The 23,893-nt window shown below is 47.8% G+C and overlaps 1 protein-coding gene across 1 annotated transcript in view; it reads right to left on the minus strand.

The window, feature by feature from the left end:
* Positions 1–22,310, minus strand: part of LOC119104783 (uncharacterized) — a 24,870-nt gene extending 2,560 nt beyond the window's left edge. The window contains exons 1-8 of the mRNA XM_037228505.1: positions 22,195–22,310; positions 17,735–17,866; positions 16,572–16,712; positions 15,865–16,072; positions 14,191–14,377; positions 13,316–13,411; positions 11,615–11,726; positions 5,454–5,611 (exon numbers count right to left, since the gene is read on the minus strand). Coding sequence (XP_037084400.1) covers positions 5,454–5,611; positions 11,615–11,726; positions 13,316–13,411; positions 14,191–14,377; positions 15,865–16,072; positions 16,572–16,712; positions 17,735–17,757 — 925 coding nt within the window. The 5' untranslated portion in view covers positions 17,758–17,866; positions 22,195–22,310. The remainder of the gene's footprint in view (positions 1–5,453; positions 5,612–11,614; positions 11,727–13,315; positions 13,412–14,190; positions 14,378–15,864; positions 16,073–16,571; positions 16,713–17,734; positions 17,867–22,194) is intronic.
* Positions 22,311–23,893: the final 1,583 nt, after the last annotated feature.

The following is a 23,893-nucleotide window of genomic DNA, read 5'->3' on the forward strand; positions in this document are numbered from 1 at the left end:
TTAGTGCACCCCGCACATTCAGCCGGTTTAAGCAGTCAATCTCGGATGGCCCTGTTTAGTGCACCCTGCACATTCAGCCTGGCTTAAACAGTCAATCTCGGATGGCCCTGTTCAGTGCACCATGTACATTCAGCCTGGCTTAAACAGTCAATCTCGGATGGCCCTGTTTAGCGCACCCTGCACATTCAGCCTGGTTTAAACAGTCAATCTCGGAAGGCCCTGTTTAGCGCACCCTGCACATTCAGCCTGGTTTAAACAGTCAATCTCGGATGGCCCTGTTTACCGCACCCTGCACATTCAGCCTGGTTTAAACAGTCAATCTCGGATGGCCCTGTTAAGTGCACCCTACACATTCAGCCTGGCTTAAACAGTCAATCTGGGATGGCCCTGTTTAGTGCACCCTGCACATTCAGCCTGGTTTAAGCAGTCAATCTCGGATGGCCCTGTTTAGCGCACCCCGCACATTCAGCCGGTTTAAGCAGTCAATTTCGGATAGTCCTGTTTAGTGCACCCTGCACATTCAGCCTGGTTTAAACAGTCAATCTCGGATGGCCCTGTTTAGCGCACCCTGCACATTCAGCCCGGTTTAAACAGTCAATCTCGGATGTCCCTGTTTGGTGCACCCCGTACATTCAGCCTGGTTTAAACAGTCAATCTGGGATGGCCCTGTTTAGTGCACCCTGCACATTCAGCCTGGCTTAAACAGTCAATCTCGGATGGCCCTGTTTAGCGCACCCTGTACATTCAGCCTGGCTTAAACAGTCACTCTCGGATAGCCCTGTTCAGTGCACCCTGCACATTCAGCCTGGCTTAAACAGTCAATCTCGGATGGTCCTGTTTAGTGCACCTTGCACATTCAGCCTGGTTTAAACAGTCAATCTCGGATAGCCCTGTTTAGTGCACCCTGCACATTCAGCCTGGCTTAAACAGTCAATCTCGGATGGCCCTGTTTAGTGCACCCTGCACATTCAGCCTGGTCTGACGCTTCAGCCCGCCGCGCACCGTCGGCGGACCCAGTGCATGGGGATGATAAGTGTGGCTGCAAGCTGAACTCTCAGTACAATAAGACACGAGCATCAGTGCGCTACGCCCGGAAAGTCTGCCCCGTTGACCAGGTGTACCAGACGCGAATCGACATTTACGAAGGTGTGCCCGTTTCCCGAATGTGTTGGTCACAACATGTGCTCTAAAACACACATCATTTTGTGATAGGATGCACCATGGGCATCACATTAAATGGTTTACACAGTTATTTAGTGGTATTGTAAGCATTTTCTCTTCGTGCATTTTCGCTTTGCGATAAGCGGGTCACAAAACAGAGCCTTACAAAAAACAGGACCTTACGCAGCGCGTATTTGTGCGCAGGTCCCATAGATCTTGATTTAGTCTTGCTGGAGTTCTAAGCTGAGTGTTTTAAAAGACATCGATCGGCATGGACATAAGCGGATTCTTATGGGGCATTCCTGGCCGTTTGGAGAAATGTCAGCACAGCGAAATGACCTAACAAGTAGAGTTGAAAAAATGTCATCGGCTTAGTTGATGGTTGCGTTGGATGGTGAAGTCCGGAACCCATACAAATTAAGCAACCAGCCAGGGGCAGTTTGCGGTGTGGACCAAGAAATGTGACAGCTGACGCGAGGATGTCATCATGTGACAGCTGACGCGAGGATTTCATCATGTGATAGCTGACGCTGGAATGCCATCATTTCGATTCCATTATTCTGAAATATACGGGTACGCTAATGCGGTTTGTTTTGTGCGATTTCCCATGAAGGCCTCGAGTTCGCATATGAAGCAGCACGCCTTTGAGCGGCGAGGAAAGTTTTGCCTTGAAACCACATGCTCGCGTCGCCTTTTCCAAGGCGGCAGCACACCGGGCGGGCTCAGTGACCCCGACCCTGACCTTGCCGGGTCGGCGCCCCTTCGGCGGGGAGAATGGAGAGGCCTTTGTTGTTCCCTTAGGCTTCTCCGTCTAAAAAATGATTCTCTTAGTTAATAAGGCTTCCAGAACCAATTACGCATAAAATCATTCTTAAACTTTCAACCTTGTGGCTGGGAATAACGCAGTAACGACTTCTGAGAACTAGGAGACTCCAGAAACAGGAGTTCCCAGGATATTTGTAAACATTGTCTCATAGAACCTCCGGCGGTTCCCTGCCTCCCGAAAAGTTATAGTTGCATTGATCTACTTAGATTATGTATTCACTGATTAGTTTCTGTAGCCTCGGGCTCTTTCATTAGCAAGACATTCGACATGCATACTTTCAGACATTCAGGCCTTGCTCTTGTACTTTCCGGCATCGCTAAATTTCAATGCCTCAATATTTCGTATCACGCGGCGTCATCCTGGAGCCGCCTGCCGCCGACCATTGCCGCCTCTGGCACCCGCGAGGCGCTGCTCACCAGACTGGACGATATAGACGGTCCCGTCAGTAGCACTGCTTGCTTGCCGCCGCATGACATGTTCTTAACGTGCACGATTTTATTTTTGATGAAGTGCGTGAAAGAAATCGCGGGATGATTGTGGCTGTTCATGTATAGCCATGTTGCAGCACAAATATGCCCATGACTTGTTCACTGTTATTGGCTTGTTTTCGCGTGCATGGGTCAACCCATTCAGTTACGACTTAGTTCGCAGATGTTAGTGACACTCATTGCGTCACCACACAGTTTCAAGCTGACTTGAGCTGACGACCTAACCTGACCTCACCTGACCAGACCTGGCAGGCTGGCGGTAGTCGAGCGCAAATGTCGCAAATGCACAGGAAAGCAAACCCGCAGTCCCAAGGTAAAACCCTATACGTTCATCTCTATCCATTGTGCGTTTTTATGTCATCTGGTTTGTCTTGTCATGCTGAATTCGGATGCTTAAACAAATTGCTGAAATTTTCAGAAACCTTTAGCTAAAAAGAAGTGCTAAAAGCTTGAGAAATTTCAACTGTTTGTTTGAATAGCCGAACTCAGCATGAGTAGAAAATCAGATGACATGAAAAAACGCAACATGGCTAAAAATTAACATGCAGGGTTTTACCTTTGGATGACAGAAATACACTTAAGAGGCAAGTTGGAACCACAGCACCTAAAAACGGATCGCTCGGCTTTTTCACTGACCGCGAGACCTATCCAAGGTCCAACGAGGCTACTCAGTCAGATGACCTCAGCTGAATATTTTACGTCAGGTCGATTTACGCTATTTTGAGGCCCTGATATTGTATTCAGCATCTTCTCTCCACCATAACACTCTCACCTTCATTTAATGGCCATCAGGAGCTCTAAATCCACTTTTGTCATGACACAAACGCAACAAACAACTCACACTACACCTTTAGGGCCACCGGACTGCGGCGGGCCACTGTCGCTCACTGCCGAGGTAGAGTCGTGCAGGGGAGCGTTTGTGGTACGCTGCAGAGATGGGCAATAAAAGCCAGTCTGCAAATATGTGTAAAGATGGTCTACATCCCATATCAAACCCTTTGAGTAGCTTATTCAGATGTTTACGCGTAACACAACTGCAACGTTTGCCGAGTATTCTGAACTGCTTCAATGGGCAAAAAACAGTTGACTGAAGGATGGATGTGTGGATGACGACACGAATCGTTGCTGATGACGTCACGGGATGACTGCGGATGATGTCACGGGATAACTGCAGATGACGTCACGGGTTGTCTGCGGATGACGACACGGGATGACTGCTAATGGCGGCACGGGCTGACTGCGGATGACGGCATGAGATGACTGCGGAAGACGGCATGGGATGATTGCAAATGACGTCACGGGATCACTACGGATGACGGCACGGATCACTGCTGATGGCGGCATGAGATAACTGCGGATGACGGCATTGGATGGCTGCGGACGACGAGGCATGAAGAATGGTTGAGAAGGTAACCAAGCAAGAAACTTGTGCTGCACTCAATCGACCCACACTGCGTGAGAAGTGGCCGCTCCGTCCAGACCAGGCTACGATATTTTTTAGCCGATCGCATGTTTGCGAAATACGCAGCCATCGCTGCATTTTGGCTGAATTTTGACCTGCTCGTACCGACATGGAAAGACCGAGTAAGGAGACCAAGTGCTCGATGGCCCCAACTGACAATGTCAAAGACATGACAAGCAAAGGGTACTTTTGTATCCAGCGTTACGCTAATTTTAATCTAATCTATCTACATCTGCATCTACGTAATCTACGTAATCTGTCTAGTCGTAATCGTTATCTACGTAATCCATTTAACCCAATCTAAACAAATCTTTCATAAAATTTACACGCATTTTCAAGCTCAATTCTGTCGCTAGAATACTTGGTTTGGACGGGAGCACGCCTGAAGGTGATCGTGAACGTTTTACATTTTACAGGGCTGGGGGTCAGCCACCACCTAACCAACCACGCTGCCAGTCGATCGATACATTCTGCAGCAGCAGGCCGTCAGCTGGGGAGGTCATTTGGTGGAAAAGCTTCACATCAACGGCATGCAGAAGGCAGCCGGATTTAATGACGCACGAAGGATCGTAAATAAATCATGAAAAATTCAATAAAAAAGAATTCAATGACGCACAGAGAATCGTAAACAAACGGTGAAAAAGGAAGAAAGCTTAGAGTGATGCTTCGGGGACCCTGGAGGTCAACGGTTTTTGATTTGAAGTTTTTGCGCTGACCATGCATTATATATATATATATATATATATATATATATATATATATATATATATATATATATATATATAATGTGTGTGTGTGCGTGCGTGCGTGCGTGTGTGCGTGCGTGCGTGCGTGCGTGCGTGCGTGCATGCATGCATGCATGCGTGCGTGTGTGTGTGTGTGTGTTTGCGTGCATTCGTGCACGCATGCGTGCGTGCGTGTATCGCTTGCTGAGTAATGCATCCATTCATCTTAGTGGTAACATGTCACAGCTGGTTCTATCAGAAAAACCAAAAAACGAACAAAAGACATCGAAAGCAATGGCGAACGCAGAGCTTGACATGATGTAAAGCAGCAGTTTAAATGCTACTTCGAGCGCCAATTATGGGTGATGCACCACATACATCATGTATATGAAAGGAATATCACGGCTGTCTGACCTTTTGCCAAGTATGCTGGTTTGAATCGATAAGAACGGTAACAACCAGAAAGCGTCAGAAGTTAGTTTTAGTTGGTTGAACTGCCAGTCCTGTCACAAGCCGGCCCACGAAATGCGACCTGGTCGACGCTGTGATCTGCATGATAAGCAAATATTATTCCTGACTGAAGTTCTGGGGTCAGGATCAGTGATGACCGCGATTTTCAGATACTATCAGCCCATACACTGAGTTTCTTAAATACTCGAAGTCACCTAAGATTTAGAGGAGTCAAGCACATTCCTAGCCGCAAAGGCGTAAATAATAATTATGGAACAATTCATGAAATGATGTGACGCTGGCGCTCATAGGCATCAGCGCTTGAAAACATGGATACTCACGTATTTCGAGCTTTATTCGGGCGAGCAGTGTGACGTAAACAGCATCAGTCAAGAGGGCCAAACTGTACGTAGCGTTGACCTCCACACGCCATCTCTTGGTCGTCCATTCACTCACTACTTTCAGTGGCTTCCGCTCACGGGCGTCGGCGGCTGTGGCGCTGTGGGCGATGAGTTAGGTTAGGCGCAAATATAGCGCTTGGACTCGGCTAACCCATCCTTGATCTTACAGTAACGAGCAACACTAGCCACGTTTTACGTAACGCCAACACGTCTTACCCTGTTTGGAATCGCAGAAATTCGACGAGGGGATCTGGTCTTTATTTCTGCCAACATTTAGCTCGCAATACGTTCAGATGGAACGGGCTCATTGAAGCGAGCAGGTCCTGTGCCCGCGCCAAACATCATTTTGATTGGTATGGGGATGTGGCGAACCAGCGACGACAGGCGTAGGGAAATCACATTGTTTTCCCTTGAACCTGTAGTGGCGCCAGCATCTACATCATGTTAAAGATACAAGCTCGCTGCCAAAAAAAACATATTGGCGTCTATTCCACCCGTACACTAGCACAAGAGGGGCGGATATACAGAAAAATACCCAGGGATGGGGGAAAGGGGATGGAAACAGGCACCATGAGCTTATCTCGCTAGGGAGCCTCCCCTTCCTTAGCATGACGCTTCAGTGGCCTTCAGCAGAACTCGTGATGGAGTAATGGGCACTCACCACGCATAGACGGGGAACACACGGGGATCACAAAAGAAAACATGGTTAAAGGTTGGCGCTCCTTCCCTAGATGCGTTCCTGCGATGTTTAAAGGGAACGGTGCGAGATTTCTCCCAAAAACGGAAACAGAGGGTGGAAATATCGAATGACATCGGTGGTGTGCGATCAGCCGATCCGCCTTAAAAGGACGTCTTTGCGGCATGCAGCGGAAATAGACACGTGAATGTAACACTGTTTTCGAAAATGGGTCTCCTGAGGTGTCGGACCACTTATCAGACACCACTTTCGGTACCGACGAAATGTGAACGCGCCTTGCAGCCTCCATATTCGGGAACCCTTTCCGTCCTCCAATTTCGTGAAAAAAAACACGACGTAATTGGAGCACCATCTATATTAAAGCGACCTACCGTAAGTCATGCATTACCAGCTTAGAAAATAACGCGCCAGTTCGCCAATGGACAACGGGTCACTTAAAGTGACACCGGCGAAAAAAGATGGTGCTCTTGTGGGGAGGTAAAATTCCTTGTGGCAATTTGTACCATCTCCATTATGATGCAAAAAACCTGTGTATTTTCATAAACGGGTGCCCTTTGTCATACAAAACATAATCTGTATGGTAAACACATGACCACGCTGTTTTGTTAAAGGAAAATATTTTCGTCTTTTCGAGAAATGAAGTTGAAGACTTCTGGCGCCAAGTATCTGAACTGACCTTCACACAGGGATTTCTGTTATATGTGGGGTACCCTGACTGATGAAAACCCGCATTTTCTTCACGCCTTGCTACGCCATGGCCTCTAACTTTCAATGGATTTCGTGGCGAGAAATAGAGTCACTTTCTTCAAATAATTCAAAATAAAGTTAATTCTATTTAAGGTTGGGTGAGCTTGACATGACGGAAATCATCAGCGCATGCAATTGTTGCCACATTCTTGAAAAACCCCGGACCTGATATAGAGGAGATTAGGAGGCTATTAACGGTGCATCAGGTATGGTAGGTCGATGCCTGTACCTCTTAAATTTCGCCGCATCCGAGCGCTTCGCCTCCACGCCCACTATTTCGTCGGAATAATTGGTTTGGTTACAAGGCGTGCAATTTTCGTGTAATAGGCCGGATCAAACGATTACATCATTAGCATCAAGGTTGTCTTCATGTCTCGCACTGCCGTTCCCATCGTATCAACAGCCTTAAACTTTTGCACAGGCTTCGGGGTTAAAGAGAATCGTGTTGTCGTTTACGACAGGCCTTAACACGCGCCGGATCAAAGGTCAAATTGACCCCCTCAAGGTTTTCCGAAACGGTTTCCGAACGGCGCGGTTACACCGCGCCAAATTTTGCATAGCTGTAGAAAATTGAATAGCGGATCGTCTGGCATCAAAAATTGAGAAGTCCTTGTAAGGTCACTGACCTATGGCAGGCTAGTCAGGCAATGGTTTCAGCGAAGGCAATTTTTAGGAAATCGCTCAATCTTATCCAACAAATGAGTGTTAGACAAAGTCATGCATCCCTGAGATACTTTGTTAGGCAACACACAATTGAATGAAAAAAATTACATTGACCTAGGGTCAGATATGAAGGTCAGACCAAGGTCAAAACTAACCTGTGTTATTACTTTACGGCTTGCTGTATGAGGTAGCTTCTGGTACCCATTTCGAATTATTGATAACAGGGACCGCGTTATACACCTTCCATGAACTTTTAAAAGGTCAGTATAGTTCATTGATCTGAAATGACACAGGTCAACATTTTGTTTTTGGGAACATACTGCCTAGCGTTGTCTTTGTAGCTTATTCAAGTGCAAAACTCAAAGCAGTCTTGTATGATTTTGGTCGCCATGACCTTCAAAAGGGTCAAACAAGGTACTGACCTCAAGTGAGTGTGTCGTTTTGGTTGGAGCAGTCGTCTAGTTTCTAGGGACCCTTTAGAGACCAACCTGGAATTTGGCCTTGTTTAACCTTATTAAACCCGAAGGTCATGGCTTAGGAATCTCAAACTTTTTTGCTTTATACCCTGTGAATTTGGTGTCCCCATCTCTCTTAGTTCCTGAGATCTCAGAGGGGTCAAATTGATCCCCTACCCGAGCGAAGGGTAACCAACCGGCCACCCGGGCGCGTGTTAAGAAGCGCTGTCGTGCACTTCGGGATAAGGAAATAGTTCAGCGACTTAGTCAACGAGTTGCGCGGTGTTCAGATTGTATAAAGCTTCCATGGCAACCCACTGCCTCAGATATGTTCATAAGACCATCAAGTATCCCGTCACAGGACGTCAAAACATTCTGAACGATTTTCCACAGAACACATTTCCACGTTCGAGAGCTCGGGTATGCCTAAGGCTTAATAAAATTAAAATACCGCACTTGCTTAGGAACCCAAAGTCATGAAAGGTATGTTTAAAGAAGCTAGTCGGGGTGGCAAGCGGTCTCCAACTTTTCAGACCCATAATCCCGCCAGGTAATTAACCGCCCTCCGAGCAAATAAGAAAACATGAGCTTAACTCGGATTCACTGGTAACGGAGTGATAATTCAATCACATCAAAGAAGCCAAATCAATATCATATCATACAAAATCAAGTAAAATGAGCTAAAGCTAGCCGATATCTTGCGACGTTCACGAAATGAATGTACATGGACAGACGGTTAAAGACGTACACATGAACACTAAAAAAGATAAGCGTCATGCAAGTCCGAGAAATAGTACTGACCGCCGCAAGCGAAGCATTGAAGTGTACACATTGGGATGTAAGTAACCACTGGCTGGGGTGCTTTGCCAGACGCGAACACCTTGTGGTGGTGGAGTGAAAGGTAGATTGGGGAGTGGCAGAAGTAACCGTCTGACGTCCCGACACCTGATCGTTGGATAACAAACTTCAAACAGCAATCCATAGTCTTAGTTCGTACAACCCAGGAGTCGTTGAATTGATGTCTTTCACTTGATTGGTGACGTCAGAAATCATGCAGAGTGCATTTAAGATGGTAATCTTGGAACGTGCTCGGGCTCTCAAACATCTGCAACAACAGCCCTATAACGTACCGGCTGACACGCAATGAAGCAGCGTATTCCTGCGTTACCAAACCATGCCATCACATTACGAGAAATTTAGAAGAAAGGTCAAGTCAGATCAAGGTGATGTTTACTCGGAGGCTGCAATGCTCTTGGTTGTCAAGTGGTCACTGACGATGACCTTGTGCAGTTTGACTGACTGCAACTGGCGGGCGGTCCACTCTGTCGCGAAACTACCTCACAACAATCCAAGACAAGTAAAAAACCTGCGAGTGACTGAAAGTAGAGACAAACTTCGCAAGGAAGCCTTCGCTGACGTCATCATAACTCAGCGAACTGACTTTCCACCAAATTCTCTCCTCTGGGACGCGTCAAACACGTCGCGTGTCCGGCGCTGAATACTCGGCGGACCCGCCCGGCACGCTTCGGCCCGGGCCTGGTCACACCGCTCAGTGTCGTGACCCCTGCAGCCTGTCAGTCCGGGGCCGAGCCGCGAGACCGTGCAGTACGTGACCAGACAGATGTGAGCTCAGGGCTTACGGGGGGGGGGGGGGGGGGGGGGCAGCCTCGAGGCACGTTACCGGAAAATACCGGTTAGAGCACGCTGGAGCGATCGGGCGAGGCCAGGTAGCTGAAAGGCGGGCGATATTCCCGTTTGTGTGTTTGTTTGGAGACGAGGTGCAGTGGGCAGCTATCATTTTGCTCCCGTGTCTTGGACCAGGAATGGATTGCCTATTTGCAAACTTCTTTAGACGGAAGAAGGCGACGTTTTAAGGGTCCTCCCGGAATCTCTCCATAAGTGAAGGATAGATCTGACTGATGTGAGCAGTAAGATATGCCTGAAGTGTTTGACACTGCACATGTCCAAAGCTGACCTTAGGTAACTGGTAAATTCACAGGTCAGGCCAAATATCTGGATATTTCGTTTGAGTCCTTCAATCTCGTGGCCATCCAAAGCGATCGCAAAGATATAACTGCATGGACGTAAAATGAGCGAATCCGAACTATTACATTGATCTACAACACATTTCGACTTTCATGTGCACAACCAGAACATTCTCCGGCCAGATTAAATTGAAAGAGTCATTAAACACGCTTGCAAGCTCACCATACTGGCGGCAGCATGCGCTTTTCCGTCGGTGAATCACCAGACAAACCGCGATAAAATAAGCTAAGAATGCAGCTGCAGATAACTTGTTTACTTCTCACGCGCAAATGTCGGCTGCGGTGGCGCTTCTCCAATTAGATGTTTATTTGGGGGTGGGGTGGGGGTGGGGGGGGGGGGGAGGAGTGGAGTACGAGGGGCACGTGGCATTGTAGTTGACCTACAGTTGTGCTTGGGAGTGAACTTTAAACTGAACTCTCAGATGGGTCACGTGAATACTTGTATTGCACCTCCTTCGCTTTGTAGCGCCTCCATGGGAAGGGGGAGAGTGAGGGAGGGGGAGCATCTGTCTGACCCTCAAGGGAGCTTACAATGCAAAGACCGATGCCTGGCTATTCGGTGTCATCTCAGGGCAATTTACGTGCTGGCTTGGCCCTCCTCCAGGAACGAATCCAGGTATTTTGCGGCCGTCGTCGCCATAAACATTCCGTCGGCCCCCCGGCACCTCTCAGAGGAGCAGTGGAGACTGTAATTTGACAGAGAATGACCCTAATCCCGAGTAGTATATGGCGGCGCGCAAGAGCCCAGACACGACCCGCATCGCCTTGCCGTTTTTAAACCCAGATCACGGCAAGGAGGCCCGGCGCCATGTCTGAGGTGACGCCGCCGTCCCGGCAACACGGCTGACTCGCGACGGGTGGGTGAGACAGAGGGGAGGGGACGCGGGATTAGGCCAAGGGTCGGGGAATGGATGGCAGCTGCGGGGCCCAAGGTCTTCACCGATATCGATGCCATGATGGACGTATGCTTAGCAAAGCAGTCACGTACGAACAGGGCGGGTGCTTCAGGATTGTGTGGAGACTATCCACCAGGCGCATAGCATTGTAAAGGGGAGTAGACACACGAGACACTTGTTGAATAATCTACGCATAAGTTACGTGTCATTAAAACTCTGAACTTTGAATGAAAACGAAATGAATGAAAGTACGTGTAATTCGTTGTTGAATTAAATACGCTGCTCGGTATAATGCAAACATGCTGCGGGCGTATGCAGCCAAATCTCTCGATTAAAGTTTATCAAATACATCATCCATTTGTAACAACTCGCATTTATTACTGCCTTGGTGGCTTCACACAGCGAGTTCGATTGCACATGCATTTTAATGTGGCCTGTTTCTTATTACAGTTCCCTACTATATGGTGTGTAGACTTGGGAATGAATGATCACTTGGACGAAGTCATGGTTTTGTGACCAACCAACCTTTGCATTCCCAACTCCTGGACACATTTCTTCATTTCAACAAGATGAAGAGGAAGCTGGAGAGAAAGCTCACCCGACGTTGACCACATTGTATTCGGAGATGCCGTCCACTCTGACGCCGCGCAACGACCAGCCGACGTTCTTGGTGCCCCCCTTCATAGTCATCGGAAGAAACAGTGGATCCCCTGAGGAGCACAGTCACAGCGGTCGCTGAAGGGCGTTGTCGTAGTGAGATGAGCTCACATAAGGGTGTGAAGAGATTGTAAGAGTAAGTAAGAGAATGTAGGAGTAAGAAGAGCGTTGTCATGGGAGGGCAGCACTCTTTGGTAGATCGTCTCAGCCGATGATTGGTGAAACAAAGAATTTAGTTACGGATTGTCGGATCACGGGTGGACTCACAACATGCCTGAATTTTATGGGCAATGATAATTGGCATCAGCGACTTAGTTCTGTTAGCCCGGCGGTTTCTTGTGCTGTGTTTAACCTGAAAATGGGCCATCGTTTGATTGAGCTATGAGCAGGAATAGGGACACAGGAGCCTTGAGTGAGCCTTGAGTGAGCCTAAGAATCTTCCTGACTCATTGCTGTCGCTGCAAATATGTAATGCACCCGGAACAAGTCAGAAGGGGTAAAAGCATTTCGCTGTACTGAAAATGTATGCAGACCGGCTTCTGATAAGTCTGCAGATTGCAAAGCACAAGACGTGCTCGCAGACGATATGACAGATATCCACATTATCCCCGGCATTTTGCTCTATGCTCGACAGAAGCAAACAACACGATCGTTTTGATGCGACTCAGGAAGCCAAACGGCAATGCATGCCGCTTGATGCCGAACTGAATGTGGGCAGGTTTGTTGGTATGTTCTCAGCTTGAGCCACGATGGGTGCATTGGGCCCGAGAAATCTCTCGTGCCGCATACAGGAGCAGGCAATCGATTAAACTAGCATTCATCCACCCGCCTTAAGTCGCCTGTTGGACCGCGTTCCTTCGCTTGCCTCACCGTCCAACTCAGCCAGTCCTTGGTCTCATCCAAGGTCGCAGGGCTGCTTCTAGATTACGACGACCTCACCACGTGCCCATTTAAGGAATGGTTAAATCAACTTAGGAATGAGGGCATGATTGTGGAATATGATTACCGCGAGTTCCTCGCTATCATCGTGTAGGCTGTGATTCTTTGACGAACTCACGCGTTGTTGACTGTTATATGTTGATGCAGTATATCAGTGCTCCATTTCTGATGTTGCATTGTCAGTCATCACAAATGGCTCACGGGTCATATATTTACTGAACGGAACAAACCATTGGAAAAGTGCTCAAAGTTGTAATACTGACAGTCATCAACCCTCGATATACAAGGAGGTACTGTTTTAACGACAGTATGAATGGACCATCGATTATATTGTCTCAAAGTGTTTACAATAGCATAGATAAGACACATTATGAAATATGAGTCTGTTAGTTTTCGCTGGATAATGTTGTTTAACCAGTAACGTCTGGTATGTTGGCAGTCGACAGCTGTCAACCCGGGACTCAAATTGCAGAAGAACCAGGAATTAAATGCCTTTTTTGCTCACGTGAAACACTAAAACTGTGGCAACATTGATCAGGCTTAGAGGTGCAGAAGATGGCAAAAATTGGACCACACAAGACCGTAAATGCTTTAAGAGAAAGGCAGCAATCTTGAATGGTCCGAACTAGACCCTGACATTTATGAGACGCTAAGAACTCTGGCAAGCGGTGACATGCAATAATCTGGTCGTTTTGTGGCATACGTTTTTTGAAGAGCGGCCGAGCGTTGTTGAAGCCTTTCCGGAAGCAGCCGGTCATCTCGTGACTGTTGTTCGGGCACACCTCAGCCAGGCCCTGCTCTGAAAAAAGGCATTCAAAGCGGGCATCCACTGAATGTCAGTGAGAGACAGCAGGCAGAGGTCGGGCAGACCTTCGCCGTGACCGTCCGCTCACGAATGGTGCACGGCCGGCTGGTCGTGATGGGCTTGGATGACTCGTCCGCCGCCTTATCGGATTCTTCGGTTGGCGGTAGGGACAGGAGAATGTCATAACGGTGATACAGGCACAGCGACAAAGACCATAACCCTACAATCCACAGGTATTTAGGACAGGTTCAGCGTCGGCCGCTCGTTGCCGACAATGGAAAGATATGTTTATGTTTGTCAAAGCGCGGATGGATATCTTTCACTCTTGCTTCGCTAGCATAGTGAAGGAGCCGTTCTTCTCAGGCTCGCTCAGACAGCTCACAGCTGGGTGTTGGTGACAGAGATGCAAGTGCAAAATCGGAACGTCATCTGACTAGTCCGTAACGCTTGCTGGCCGTTGATCTGTGTGACATGCCGTACCGACTGAGCTGCATGGATGGCAGACAACTGTTGTATAAGGGCCTATGTAAAGGGGGAATATCGCTGGTGTGAAGCAATCAGCAAAAAACAGGAAATTGAAATGCCAATATAGGAAGAAATGAGTCAAGGAATAACCAAATGCAAATGTGAGTAAACAAAATGCAAGTTGAGAATATAAAGTGCGTAAACATGAATAAAAACGGGGGTCGCACAGGGACGCAAACAAAGGTAAAACTAATAAAGAAGCACAAAAGCCGCGTACTGGACGCAGAACCTCCCACACAGGAACGCACCAATGATTTTGGCTCCGGCCGCGGTGAGGCGCTGCGATCGCTGGTCGGACGGCGTCGCTTCGCCGGCCGGCGGCGCCACCAGCAGCAACTCCCTCATTCTGCTCAGCTTGCCGCCCCGCTTCAGCTGCGCGGCGGCGGCGAAGCTGCCGGCGTCGAGCGCCGCAGCTGCCGGCAGCGGAAGCTGGACCTGTTGCAGGAGGAAAAGAGGGTTGGCTTAGTGGGAATGGTACTGACTGAGCTGCGCGCGAGACTGCTTCGTTCACGATGGTGATGCGCAGGTTTAAAGGGATCGCTCCCCATTTGAACATATTGAAGCAGGCATCATATATGATGAAATAGGTTCACTTACAACTGATGCTTCGCTTTTAAGAAGAAAAGACTGCTCCAATCGACGTAATTTTTCTGTCTAGTAAATATGCTTCTCAGTTCGTCGTTTCGTCGTCGTTTGATTACGTCATCGTACCTTGCATAACATCGATTGGGAACCAATTGATGGTCGCTTGATCTGGAGATCGGGAACGTAATCGCCAGATAGCAACGACTGGACAATTGTGTTTTTATTGGCCTTGATAGCTGCATTGCTGATGGAATGGCCGGATTAGCATGTCATTGTGGGAGCATGGATGCCTGGGTGACATTAAAAAAAGTCTCCCTAAAATAGCCTGCGCATCTTCGCGCGCGTGTAGCTTAGAAACTAGAGATAATTAGGCTTTAATAAGGACAAGGCCATGAACTGCACATAATCATTTTTGGGATGGCTATTTGAGTTCAAAAGTGCCACACAAATGTGAAACACTCCCTTTAGATGGAGAAACGTCTGGAGTGTTTTTCCGTAATCTTTAAAGATGTTGGAATTCCTCGAAGGTGAGTGAATAGTCAAGTCAACTACCACGGTGGGAAAATTTGGTTTATACTGGTAAACTCAGCTGTAGTCTACAATCTTAAGGAGAACCAGAAGTACATTTGGGAACTGAGACTAGAGTTTAAAAAAATCGGGACTAAAGAAACTCCTGTTCAAGGAAATAACTCCAGATTCAAACGAGCACTAAGCGTCCTTTCAGATTAATTTATGCCTGAGCTAGAGCGGCACACTGTCATAATTTCTCTCAAGATAAATGCAGCATCGAATATGGCTGACACTAGGATGTCAGAACAGCATGCCTTAGTAACTACGCTATCATAAACATGCCACCTGCGCACATTAACATTCATAGAAATACGCCGAAGCACTGATGACATACGTCAATCGTGCTTAAAAGAATTAAGCCCTCCGAGGAATTGTTTTTAGCTACATTTGCAAACGCATGCGGCGAAACCCCTTTTACATTGAGCAGGCTCCTTGCCGTAGATTTTATCTGCGCGTTGCAATTATTTTGCAACTTTTTTGCATGAGCACTGTGAGAGTTGTATATACCTCCCATTTTCGTAAGTAAGTACAGCATTCCTTCTTTCACTGCGGCAACATTTTCTTCCACAGCGTTATCATTAAAGAGAAAACACACAAGTGACAATGTTTCTGCTGTGCAGGCTTTTCTTGCCTCTGAAAAGCCTTTGGTTATTCATCGGATCTTTCGTCTCGCTTAGTGAAAGCATGTCTTAAATCATAACTAAATGAAACGGAAAGACAATGTCTGAACTTCTTCAGCAGGCCCGGCTGCTTCACCAGACTCGTACCGGGGGGCTGGAGCTGACCGAGCTGGAGCTGGGGCTGGGGCTGGAACTAGCTGAGCTGGCTGGGCTGGAACTGTCCGAGCCGGATGGTCTCGGCGGTGACTTGGTGACGCCGATGGTGAAGTCGGGACGGCAGGCGCGCCTCCAGCGCTCCAGCAGCACCAACGGCAGCTCCAGGATCGTGCCCGTGATCACCGTGCTGTTGCAGAGGCTGTGGAAGAGGTGACGGTCAGAGCACGAAAACACCAAAACCATTTACATCCCGGCAGCAGCTTTCGAGGGAGCTACAGCGAACGCGAAGCTTTTCGATCTGAAACATATTGACCTTGACTTTGCCGTCACAGTGTTCGAACGTTTTTTTTTACCATTGGGGCTTTTGTTACAGCGGTATGAAAGTTATCTGCATCATCAAACTATCTGCATCAAAGTTATCAGCTCTGCCATATTTCATGTCGAGAAATTTATTGCACTCCTCTGCTCCTGTACACAAGCAAAGTGAGAGGCTCAGTGACAGACCATCGCTTTGGTGGTGCGTTCCAAATCTGTGTGCTTCCTTTGGTAGCGCATCTCAGAATATATGCATCCCTCTAGGTAACGCGTCTCCAAATATGTGTGCCCACCGTTTGATAACGCGCCCCCTATCATATGTGTGTCCATGATGTTCCATGAATTGTCATCTTTCACGCGCGTTCAGTTGCCGCATATCTTACTTCTTCCGCACCGAGGCGTTCTTGATGCAGATGGCGATGCTCTTCCAGTCATCTCTCATCAGATAACGCTGAAACTCTTGCTGATCGCAGGAGGTCATTTTGACGTTGGCTCCCGCGAAAGACAGGGTGAAGGCAGCCAATCTGAAATGACATGCAATCAGCCCCCGTGCAGGCGGGATGCCTCTGTCGGTGCTCCTTTTTGCGTAGAAACGTGCATGTCAATTCCACGACTGATATGCCTGTTTTTATTCTCCTCGATCAAGGTGTGTTAGAACCCATATGTCAATGTGAAAATATCCTAACTGTGATACGATGTTGGTCATTCGTAGAATATTCGTTTTACATCCCCCGAGAGAAATGCGGTGTTACCGTAAGCGAAAATTGGCGCCACTTTATTGAGTCAACAAAGGTGATCGAGAGGATCAGGAAAATGCATGTTAAGCCTCATAAGAGGGATTGATCATTACTGAACATCATTTTTCCCCACCACCACAGAACTCATGCGTACACCAAAGCCAATACCTGACGTATTTATGAATGTAAACACCGGAAGCTTGCTCGTCATCTGAATGCCGACAACGCAGCTCTCTCTCTCTCTCTCTCTCTCTCTCTCTCTCCTTATAGCTATCTATCATCTTCGCGGATCTATCTGCTCTCTCGGAGATATAGATATCGCTATCTCTCCTCTATCTCTCATCTCTCTTATCTATATCTCTCTATCTCTTGTACTTCTCGATGTCCCTATATCATTAGCTTCTCTCTACGCTCTCTCTCTCTCTACTATTCTCTCTCCTCCTATCTTCTCTATCTCTCTCTCTCCTCCATTCCTCTCGATCTGAGCGTCTCCATTCTCTCTCTCTCTCATCCCATTCTCTCTCTCTCTCTCCTCTCTCTCTTCCATCTCTCTCTCTCTCTTCTGTCTCTCTCTCTCTCTCTCTTCTCTCTCTTCTCTCTCTCCTCTCCTCTCCCTCTCTCGCCCATCCTCTCTCTCTCTCTTCTTCTCTGCTCTCTCTCTCCTCTCCTCCCCCCTCTCTCTCTATCTCTCTCCCTCTCCTCCCTCTCTCTCTCTTTCCCTCCCTGCTCTCTCTCTCCTCCCCTCTTCTCTCTCTTCTCTCTCTTTTCTCTCTCGTCACAGGCAACCCTCTCAGCTGGCCCACACTCACATTATGGCGTGTTGCAGCTTCATTCTTTTGGCTGGGACGGCGGCTCCCTCGGTCCATCAAGCAAACCCACACTCAATACGTTACTACAGCTTCTGTCCTCCGAATGGTATCACGTGCGGTGGGCTTGGCAACCTGTTGAAAGGCACAGAGAAGGCAGTGCTGGGCTATCATCATTATTATTAGCTAATGTTGAGGTTCCTTGTCGGGCCGAATCAGTGACCCGAACTGATTTTTTTGCTCCGTCGCATTTATTTGAAAAATTAGTCAACATCAAACCTGATGTGAGTCTTTGGAAAGACTTCAAGATCGGCAACAAATGGCGATTGCCTTAACAAACCGCAAGGTTAACTTTCGGTTTGCCCCGCTCAGAGTCTGCTGTTCTGCCTGGCATAAGCTCCGCCTACTTCCGGCCCCCACCTTGAGCTGTGACCTAGCCTACCATCAGTTTCAGAACCTTCGTCGTGACATTGGACGATGCTTCATGAGTTGAAAATTCTTGAGTTGGGTTAGCGGCCTTCCATGTACCAGGAGGTACGGGCTAATCGAAATTGAAATGCTGCATAGCGATGATATTGACGGTACTCTATGTTTCAAGCTGTGCTCATTTTCAATGGCACGCTTAAAATTCATCAGCATGGTTCCTGTCCGTTCAGCCCGACAGATTTCATGACGAATCCCGGATAATGTCAATGATGTGATATGCCCCTTTGAGCGGACTTTTTCAAAAATCGTGGCAGACGGTGATGTCCCAGCTGTTTACAATGAGCGCAATTGGATCAAATTTCACAACTTTCTCCGCCCCAAACCTGCCCAAAACGGTAAGAGGTGAATTTTGATGTCTACATTAGAAAACAGATGAGGTCTGAGCAAGTTTCATTTTTAAATAAACAGAACTGTTTATTCAAACCCATTGATGCTTATTTTTTATTCTCACGGATATTCTAACAAAAGATTATCCTCAAGAAGACGCACAAGTGCTCGAGCGAATACTGCCGCAGCCCCACATGTTGGTTGTCGACACAAGAAAGCGAAAATGTGTCTGCGTGAGTTTATAACTCGACCTTTACGCATCCAAACCACAATTACTGCTGGTAAGTTCCATGCCACCAGCGTCTCTGCAAGTGGAATAACAACTTAGATGAGTGTGTGCGATGCTTTACTTTATATTGTTGGTTTTCATGGGCACATCGACCATGTATGTGCACATACATTGCTGCCCGTAATTCAGTATGGCTGCTTGCAGTCGTAATACTTCACGGTTTAGATTTAACGGAACCTTGTGAATCTTGTGAACCTTGAACCTAGTGAATCGCTGCACTTCTGGGACCAGAGCTCACGCTAAACAGCGCTTGTTGCCACAGCCCTGACCCCTACCATCCGATCGTTGCCAACGGCTGAACGTGGTAGCGGAAGTTTAACATGTCACAATGCTCGGTACGGTTCGTCCCACCCTGTATTTGATTTGGTTCGGTCACCAAAGCACGGCCATATCTGCGCGCTCATCTTAAAACAGAGCGTGAAGCACGCGGGACATAGACGCCACTCACCACCTTACGCTCCGAGTGGATATCGCTGTTGCTGCTACGCTCCGAGCGAGTGCTGATCGTCACGTACCGATGATGAGACGTCTAAAGGCGCTGGTCCGTACCAAGGAACACTCTACTGCCCCACGACACAACACCTCCACCTCGTCACGAGGCAAGTTAATCCGGCGGGCTAGGCCCTTTGCACGGGTTCGTTTCATGTTGGTCACGCTGACGCTAGATGCCCCTTTTGATGCCATTTCGTGAACCAGTTACATGATATGCTTTCGCGTCTGCATCTTCTGGAAAATGCACTTTTGGCCGACTCTGCAACATTCTCTAGATGATGTTGTCCGGAGGCTATGAGAGAACGCATCAATCGTTTTAGAAGTGCTGATGAGTGCCTGTGTTTTTACACGGGGATAAAATGTATATTATGCTGCTAGTCGTTTTCTTTAATACGCTACAATATTTCTGCTTGTGTTTCAGTTCATCACAAGCTATATGAGAGAAACCTACTCTACGACGGCACCAGCGCCGCGGTAGTACTTCAGGTCGTGAAGTCACAGTGCCGCCTACTGAAGTGATTGGGTTTAAACTAACAATATTTCCGTTTTTCAGTGTTTGTTGGTGCTCAAATGCGCTCTTTTCTGGTATCGTTTCTGGCTACCTTAAGCAAGATAGCATCAAAAACTTGTTTTACTAGCTTAACTCCGGTGAGTATTTTGACTTGTCTCGTGATCGGTCTTTCATTTTAGTTGAACAGATATGGGAGTGCGTTGAGACGTGCGCTTTAAATCAAGAAAATAGCCATTTATGACGGATAAATACACCGACATCTTTTCAAAAGTTTTTTAAAAGTTTCTATGAAGTTGTATTATATTTTAAACACTTTGACAAGGAACGGTTTGTTTGCATGCATTTCAACTGACATACAATAAGTAAACCACGTGTATCTAAGTAAGAATAAGTTCGACGCATTAAACAAGAACCTGATATAGACATTAACTCAGCTCATGCATTTAGCTTACCCAAATTCTAGGAAAAAATTAGCCCTGACAGTCAGCACTTTTAATCGGTCGAGAGCGTTGGATGTTGGCTGCGCCATTACTGTTTACATCGGTGGTGCGGGGAGCAAGGCGGATGTTAAACGCCATTTCATTCAAGGATCGCTCATTTTAGATCATGGAGGTATTTAACCCTTGGAAGCTCTATGCATACTCTGAGCAAACTCTGCAAGTGCTGTGTATAAGCTCAGCAAGTATTGCATGCCTATGGACAAGGACGCTAAAAGGATATAGAAGTTTGTTTTGTTGCGTCTGCGTCAGAGATGCCACCAAATGCTTTTAAAACGGGTTTGAAAAGCTTCAGTAGGAGAGATCTTGCACCATACTTGCCCGTGGAAGCAAGATCTTCCTTATAGCCAGCGAAGCGTAATTTATCAAATTATTCGTATTTACAAACATGTTTTTTAAATCCATGCTTAACATTTCCAGCCAAGAATCGCTAATGAAAGCTGTGTTGTTAGAAAACAAACTCTGAAAAGTAAAAAGAGCATTCACAATGTGTTGCGCCGTAAATCTTTGTGAAAACGACTAGCGTGAAGCCCGCTAGAAGCACCAGGGTCTTGCGCCATAACAAGCCCCTGCCTGAATGTTGTACTCTTCGTGTTAACCACCGCATCTTGTGCCTTGTCCACACGTAACCAACCTAATTATAGCACGCGCTGGTGCTTAAAGCGGATGGAAGAGGGGTCACTGTCCATGAACAACATTGTCAAAAAACGCGAACATGAGCAGATGACCAAACAACGCAGTCGCTGATCACGTCCGCATCCAAAGTGACATCGGCGGTAGAGGTCATGGTGAAAAGTGACAAGGACGGATGCCACGTCACTCTTTTGCCTTTCACCTGCACAGCTCAATCGTCTGACAGCGCAACAATGGAGGCTCTGAGGTCGTGCAAGGTGCTATGCTCGCCATGAAGCGTTTTGCGCGGGTTGTGTTTGGATGGCGCAACCACGTGGTGTGAAAAAGGCGGCGATTTCAGGACCACCATTTAGGTTTATGGCTGCACCCCTGAAAAGCGTTATGTGTTTGTTGCGTGTTGTCATGCACGATCGGCTAAACCACCGGTTAGCTACATCAGGAAGGTATCCGCCCACTTCTCCAGCCGTGAATAGATATGCTGAGATATAGCTATAAGCGCTGTGCAGTTGGTGCAAACATTACCGTTTGTTGCGTTTTTGAGGACTCGTTTGCCCAACTTAAGATAGTTTCAGCATCGAACGTACTGGTTGTCCTGAGAAGCCATAGACAATCGTCCAGGCGTAAAAACATGTTCGTATGGGTAAGCTAGCTGGTGATCAATGAATGCTTGGACCTCTAAAGTTTCAAAAGCTTTAGTCTGGACGCTTTGTCCTTTCTCTCAACGCACAATTGTCCGATAGACATACAAGATATAGGATGCCTTCAATGCATTTTAAAGCAAGAGGATGATGCCGAAGATAATCAGAATCACTGCTTGCCTCCAGATAGGCTACGTGAATCCATGAGGACAACTCACCGTATGTTCATCTTCTGGCTCTGGCTGCTGAAGCGGGCTAGTGGATATCATGCAAACTATTGCGAACATAACTAAACGTTGCGATCATAACTAAACATGACATAACTTAACGTTATTTTGCCCTTCTCTGTTCACGATCGTTTCAACTTCAAACATGCGTTTGCGAACCGGCCATAAATGCGTATTCGCACGCATCTCGTCCCAGACTAACAGAGCACGTGCCAGCACGTGATCTTAGCAGCTTTTTTTCCACCAAACTGGCTTTGCAATGTCGCCAGTCGCTCCTTTACTGAGAGAAGTTTCCAAACCGCCCTGACCTTAACGCAGCTTCTAGATCTACCTGGCCTTCAGGTGTCTCCAGACGTATCTGACCTTGAACTGCGCCCTGGTCGACCTTGACCCTGAGACCGGGTCGCGGCGGCGGAGGCGGCGGGGGCACCACCGGGTCAGCGCAGCTGCCGGCAGCTGGCTGGGCGCACCACCACGTCCACTCTGTGACACGAGCACCCGGGGCCGGATGGGGGAGGGGGTAACGGCGCGGTCAGGCACGCCCCGCTGACAGACTGATCGATGACGATGACATATGACGCGGCACGTGGTCGGCGGTGTGGGCCGTGCGGGGGCCGCTGCAGTGCTTGCGCTGCTCTAGTGCTCTGGGGTGAAGGACTGTGCTCTAGTGATAAGGGTACTGGAGTAAGGGAGGACGCAGGTCACCCCACCTTGCATGATTGTCAGGAGGGGGAGGACAGTCAGTTCACAGTCTCTATCCACTGTCCACGGTACGTAAGGCGGACGTATACAGGACAGTGAGCAGACTAGTTCCGATTTCCTCGCCGCGCACTGTTGGGGGAATGGATCGCTTTAGCATTGTTTTTGAGTGCGTATGCCTGTGATCATATAGCCAATGGTGTACACAGCCTCCGTCTTCGTCTTCACCGTCTCCGTGGTCTGTTGGTCTCATAATCCAGAGGCGCTGGGTACCAGTCCCAGAGCGGGCGCATTACTTGGCCCGACTGGAACGGAAAGATCAGCTGGCAGCTGGCCAACGAGGGTCAACCCAGGCCCGGGCCGGTCGTGCCGCAGCATTGTGCGGCACGTACAACCGCCCGCATTCCTGACGAAAAGGTGGATTCAAAACTATTCGTTGAACTGGACGGCACGGCTTTGGTGGTTGGCTCAGAATAAACGTAACAAGCTATGCTTAGCTGTCGCTCTACACCCGAAGCCGTCCGTGCGCGCCATTTGGAATAAATTAAGCTTTAGTAAATGTCATGCTGCGATACTGAGACAGGCAAGAGTTCCGTGGGATAGTTTGGACGATGTAAGAGCACAACTGAAAAAATATTATCGCTTATCTTTCTTGTCGCCAGCGTTGTTGCTTCGTGCCAGAAATGCAGCCAAGGGCTTAGCCCGCATTTTTCTTGCCATAGATGACACGTGCAGAAAGCACAAAAAAAAGAGACGTGAGATTTTCTTACTGAGGTCCGCCATCTCCCCATCGGAAAATCCCGACTGCACCCCTGTTGGGTGCTGTTGCTGGCTTGCGTACCTGCTTATGTTGTTGCACAGGGTATATATGGTTATGTTGCCAACACTGAGTGTAATCAGAAACACGGTTGGCAAATATTAATTAAGTCCGACAAATATTCCAACTGAGAAGGGCATCCTAACTTTTGACGCCAGCCAGGTGTATATGAATCACAGGATTTGCATAATACTTTATAATTACGTTTTTCTGGCCCAATAGCAAGTATATCTGACCCCTGATATACCATTCCTAGCTAAATGCATAACAAACTGCATCTTGCATTTGGCAAAATCACATTTTCATCTCATCTTGCAGTAATAAATGTACTAGCCGTCCATCACACGCCTGCAGGTACTTCAGCCGCATGCCACATACGATATCCGAGGCACAGCAAGCTTTTAACATCGTGTTGTACAAATACTCCAATTTTCATCTCGTCTAATTATTAATTTCCCGCGTCGCCACCAACAACTTCGCCAGTTCCATTTGTTCGGAGGCGCGCGATGGTAGAGATAAGCTGCTCCAGCCATTTCGACGGAGTTT

Source organism: Pollicipes pollicipes, unplaced genomic scaffold (genome assembly GCF_011947565.3).
Source record: "Pollicipes pollicipes isolate AB1234 unplaced genomic scaffold, Ppol_2.1 Scaffold_6052;HRSCAF=7182_pilon_pilon_pilon, whole genome shotgun sequence".
Classification (NCBI taxonomy): Eukaryota; Metazoa; Arthropoda; class Thecostraca; order Pollicipedomorpha; family Pollicipedidae; genus Pollicipes; species Pollicipes pollicipes.